Source organism: Parasteatoda tepidariorum, chromosome 4, assembly GCF_043381705.1.
Source record: "Parasteatoda tepidariorum isolate YZ-2023 chromosome 4, CAS_Ptep_4.0, whole genome shotgun sequence".
NCBI lineage: Eukaryota > Metazoa > Arthropoda > Arachnida > Araneae > Theridiidae > Parasteatoda > Parasteatoda tepidariorum.
In genome coordinates, this window is record NC_092207.1 from 36021207 (window position 1) to 36027206 (window position 6000).

The window sequence follows — 6000 nt, forward strand, 5'->3', positions numbered from 1 at the left end:
TTTTTCAATTGAAGACCAAAGGGAAAGAAAGGATTATTAAACGGTTTTATAAAAAAGCTGATTAGGAGGAAAAAAACTATTTTAGGCGTGAAAAGAAAGGGTTTTTACTTCAATACTGCTAATCTTCAGAGCGTAATAACTCTCTGAGAGAATCAATTTTTCGCGATCAAAGTTTTTTTAAAATTTAACAATCCTCAAAATGCAACAAATGACGATTCAATCGACATTTTTGTAAAAAAAAGGAAATAAACCTTTAGATTAGTCGTCAATTGTGAAAATAATAGAATTCTTTTACCTGCATGGGAGCTTCTTTATCTTAATTATTTTTGATTGGGTTAATACTTAAAATTAGAAAGGGACAAAATTGTCCACTTTTGAAATTTGGACTGGTAAAATACAAAAATGGGAGTGAACTCATATACCATTAATAATTTACTGTTCAATGTACACATGTGCACCTCCAAATATAAGTGATGAAGGTATAATAATGAAAATCAATAAAGATTGAACATTTTATATGAAAACAGCCCATTTTTCTTTGAAATAAGATCTATCTACGTATAAGTAACTTTTGATCTAATGATCTTCTAGGACTCAATTTTAATGGTTCAAGGAGTGACCTCAATTCTATGCTAATTAATAGGTGCAGGCAATATTTTAAGATTCAAAATCAGCCACAAAGACGTACTTTCTCCGAATAAACATGCCTTTCTTTTCGATGAATTCGAATTTTTGACACCCAAGATATAGAGGGTAGTCGCATTCTGGGAAATATGCCAAGATATAGAGGGTAGTTGCATTCTGGGAAATCGAATTTTAAAAAATAAAAGTCGTATTTTTAATGCACTTTATTATTATTTTTTTAAAATTTATTATTTTAAATCCATTCGAAACTAAGTTGTTCATCTCAATATAAATAGAAAACGAGACATTTCAACCATTTTGTAAAAACATTAATTATTTATTAATTATTCATAAGTCGCATTCTGGGATATATGCCAAGATATAGAGGGTAGTCGCATTCTGGGAAATATGACTCTAATAGTTCGGGTAGGAGAGCGATCCAATGTTTGGACTCCCTAACGTTAATTTCGCTTTTTGCGTATTTCGCCGTATCTCGAGAACTTTTTAAGCGAATTGAAAAACTTCTAATCGCAATTATAAAATTCCAATACTCCAAAAATAATTCAATGCAAAAAATAACTTTTAGAAAATATTTATTCTTTTTAATTATTTTATTTAATAATAGTCGAAAAGTTTTGATTTGTAAGATATATAATGTTTTACATTATTTTAAAAATTGCAACTTTATATGGTAAAATACAAAATTTGAAAAAGTTCAGTTGAATGAGAAATCGAATTTTAAAAAAGAAAAGTCGTATTTTTATTGCACGTTATTATTATTTTCTTTAAATTTATTATTTTAAATCCATTCGATACTAAGTTGCTCATCTCAATATAAATAGAAAACGAAAAATTTCAACCATTTTGTAAAAACATTAATTATTTATTTATTATTCACAAGTATTATTAGTAAATGGCAATTTAATAAATTAATTACTACAACACTGGTCTAATTTTTCTAGACCCGATTTTTTTATGTACCTTTCATAAAGTGAACTAGCAGCTAATTAAATTGTAAGACTTATTTTAATGTCCGGTCATCATGACAGTAGAAATAAAATACTAAAATCGAATAAACATAAAAGTATTAATAAGAAACTAAAATTGGATAATCTCTATGGTAGAAATAAACAGCTAAAATTGGGCAATCATTTACGATATATATATAAAAAATCAAAATCAGTCGATAATTTCAGTATACTGAGAGTACTCAAATGTTCACCTTTTTGTCGACAATCTGAGTCATCAGTTTGATTTTTCCAGAGCTGAAGGTAGGAGTGATGAATCCGCGTACTTCTTTCCATCTTTGATCCTTCAATGCTAAAAGAGTCTTGTTTAATGGTTTTGTATCAATGAACATCTCAGGTCTGTTTCCAAATGCGTGGAAATCCTTGATCATAACCTGAAAAGAAAACATCCCACAATATCAGCATTATACAATAACACCAGCTTCCTCTCATAATTTAAAGCATTTCTAAATTGTAGGACAGGATTAATGTATCGTGAGCAGAAACTTACAAAAAAACATTAAAATTTTCGCAGCAGGGTCAAATTTTTAAAAGACAAAATCAGATTGTTGGCAAAATGTGGTAATAAGGCGTCAACGTTTCTTTAGATGCCGTGGCAACCAGGCGTCAATAAAGATTTTTTAGATGCCATGGCAAGCAGGCGTCAATAAAGATTTTTTAGATGCCGTGGCAATCAGACGTCAACGATTTTTTAGATGCCGTGGCAATCAGGCGTCAATAAAGATTTTTTAGATGCCGGGGCAATCAGGCGTCAATAAAGATTTTTTATATGCAGTGGTAATCTGGCGTCAGTAACTATTTTTTAGACATCGTAACAATCAGGAGGCAGTAACGATTTTTTAAACGCTGTGGCTAACAGTATCTGAGAATTTGAAGACATCGGATCAGGAATCAGATTTTAGTGTGTTAATATAAAATATTATTAATTGTACAGTAAAAATTAATTACACTTCGTTATTATTTAATAAATTATAATTCCTAATTAATATTTTGAAAAATGCACGTTGTTCGTAATAGCAAAAACGTAAAGCTATGAGATGGAGGGTGATAGATATATATTAGGTTTCTAAAAAATGTGGCTAAATAATTGAAATATTAGAAACACTTGTTCTAGCGAATTCAACAACCGATAGTCGTAACAGCAGAAAATCGAATTCGACTGTATAGTTTCAAAAATCTTGTTTATACAAGTATAAAACCATCAGTTGAAACCTATTGTTCGCAATCTTGTTCCATGAAAAAAAATATATTTGTATGAAATGCTACGATATTATTTTTGTTACTGTAATGATTACATATGTGATATTGTTATGCTACGGTATAACAGTATCGTAGCATAGTCTTTCTTAAAAAAATCTCTTACATGGTATTTTGTCCGAGTGATATTTTAGAAAGCACCTAAGCAAGAACAATTTGTTGGGTAAAAGTATCAATTTAAAATACCAATGGCATGATGGTGGCGATGTTGTCAGTATTACGCTTTATGGTCAATACAACCTTCGTCATATCTCTTAACTACCTGGTTCCTATCGATCAAAAATCTGTATTTAAAATGTCAAATCAGTATGTAAAACCCATCAAAAGCCAGCCTTAAAATCTTGAATCCAATCCAGAAGACAAGGGAACTCTTGGATCAAGTATTCGGAGAAATTTACCTTCGTGGAGGACTTTTTGATCGAACTAACCCTCTTTTGCATTAGATGGAGAGGAAAATCACGAAAACCTCCCACGGTTAGCCTGGTGGCAAGGGAACTCTAACCCTTGATCCGTCTACCACTGGGGATATTTTACGTTGGCACTGTGGTTGGTGCGACCAGCCATCGCTAGGATTCGAAACCGGTTCACCTCATCGGAAGGCGAAAGCTCTATTCCCTGAGCCACCAGGGCTTGTACAACATTTTTTGTAAATAAATAGGATATTAACAAGTTAAAACATGTACAGAAGTCTTAGTTCAATTAATGATTATCGAAAAACCTACTGGCGCAGATGATCAAGACTTAACTGCAGTTTGAAAAAAAATGTGCTTGAATGTTGCACTATTCAGTAATGGCTGCTTTAGCTCCCGCAAACATTCGAAATAATAATTGCAAAGCCTTATTTTATACATGGCGTGTCTTTAGAAAACGAAGCAAAAATTGGTTCAGTTTCAATTAGATACACAGAAGAGCCATTACATTATGACCATCCTCCATCTATAACAATGGGCTTGCCCAGGTTTTCATGGTTTCTCGCCCAGGAACATTGTCACACATTAGGACCCATAATCCTCATTGAACAATCCCTGACGTCTATAAGCTACTTGAACATAGTTCACCCATTCATGGCAACAGTTTTTCCTGCGGGGGATGATGTTTACCAACAGGATAATGCACCATGTCATAAGGGTCGAATCGTCGAGGAACATTCCAGTGACTTTCAAGTCATGTCTTGGCCCCCAAATTCAGCTGACCTTAATCCAATAGAGCATTTGTGGTCCTACTTGGAAAACTAAATTCGTGCTGCCACGCTACCCCCTCGCAATGTGAGGGAATTGCAGGACCAGTTGGTGAGCGCTTGGTACCAGATACCTCAGACTACCTATCAGCACCTTGTGGAATCAATGCCACGGCGGTTGCTAGCAGTTTTGAGGGCTAAAGGTGTTCCTACATGTTATTAGCAGGGTGGTCATAACGTAATGGCTCTTCGGTGTAGTTTTTTCTAAATAAATTTTGTTAATTAGTCATACCTGTTTCAACATTTCCAGATCATTCACAACTAAGTACGGTTCACCTCCGATGAAGTAGCCGAAGACATTACCGTATTCTTTCAGCCATTTTGTGATAGCTTCATTGGGTGGTTGTCTTCTTATCTGATACATATTACCACCCAAAAAGTCTGGTTTCGGTCCAGGTATGCCATATTTTACAAACAATTTAAGCCTTTGGTGCCTTTTGAAAGCCCATTTTATCATAAGGGATAATATGTATACAAATACTATCACTAAAACAGCTGTTGTTATTTCCATTTTCTGCAAAACCTGAAATTAAAATGTTTTAATTAATTATTATAACTAAATAAAATCATTTATCATTTATGAAAAAAAATTGATAAAAAAATAAATCATTGTGAACTCTAAAATGATTTCAGTCAAAATTATAGGTTTTACAATTTTTATTTAAAATATTTTTTTCTATTTCTAATATTTTTTCTACTTTTTTCTAATTCTACTTCTAATAGTTAATCATAAAAATATTATCAAAAAGCGTTTTAAATAGATTTGATTTTTAACTGTAATGATACTCATAAAAACCGTTAAAGCTCACCTGAAACAAACACAGAAAAAATTTAACATTTTCTCACCTTTGTTTCGTGAATTGCTAAGTTTCTAAATTTATCACCAATGATAGTTCCTTCTTTTAAAAAAAAACACAATCAAAATAAATATTATCACCAAATGACTCGAAGAATTGAAATAATGGTTGATAAAAATTGGTTCTACAGTCTCGTGATCTCAGTGTCTCTATTTCCACTAAAATTATAAAATATCGAATAAAATATCGAATTGACGATTATCAGACGATTAATAACGGTAAGACAGATAAATGACGATTATTATCATTCTCTGAAAATCTGCTTATGGTTGAAACATAATACGGTCTAAATTTGCTACCTCTTTGATACGGTGTTAAAGAAAAAGATATCTTGAATAACTTTTGTTTTAATGATCGGATTTTCACGTATTAAATGACAATCTCAATGGTTCAAAACTTGAGCTCAAATATGTTCATTAATAATATTTAAGTTTCGAAATGAGATACAAAAACGTATTTCTTCTGATCGAATACTTTTCATGGCAAATTTTTATTCTTGACACTTAAAACTAATTGGGAGAGAAAATATCGTCCCGATAGTTTTGCCAGGAAAGAGGTCGAAAATTTGGGCCTTGCTTTTGCCCAATGTTTGAAAATTTCTAAGCATATCGAAAATTTTTACACACAACAACAAAACTTTAAGATACATTAACGATTTAAAAATAATTTTAACGATTATCTATCTTTTTGTTATTATTTTTTGAACAATGGGCGAGGAAATTTTTAGAATGTAAAAGAAACAAATTTTTATTTTTATAAAAATTTTAACGAAATCGATCGAATAGTTTCTGATTTATAAGGTTTCAAAAAAGTCATATTTTTAAATGTTCATTTTTTTAAAACTTTCGACCAATTTCATTCAATTTTATATTTTCTGATTAATTACTCATTAATTATTACTCTGAATAGTAACAGATTTTTAATTTAATTAATAGAGTTATAAAAAAGTGGAATATAATTCTTGCAAATTAATTGAATATATATATAAAGACTTAAC

The 6000-nt window shown here is 31.2% G+C and overlaps 1 protein-coding gene across 1 annotated transcript in view; it reads right to left on the reverse strand.

Annotated features, from left to right (window-relative positions):
• Window positions 1–6000, reverse strand: part of LOC107440662 (uncharacterized) — a 47195-nt gene that overhangs the window by 34633 nt on the left and 6562 nt on the right. The window contains exons 2-3 of the mRNA XM_071180307.1: window positions 4379–4669; window positions 1847–2026 (exon numbers count right to left, since the gene is read on the reverse strand). Coding sequence (XP_071036408.1) covers window positions 1847–2026; window positions 4379–4657 — 459 coding nt within the window. The 5' untranslated portion in view covers window positions 4658–4669. The remainder of the gene's footprint in view (window positions 1–1846; window positions 2027–4378; window positions 4670–6000) is intronic.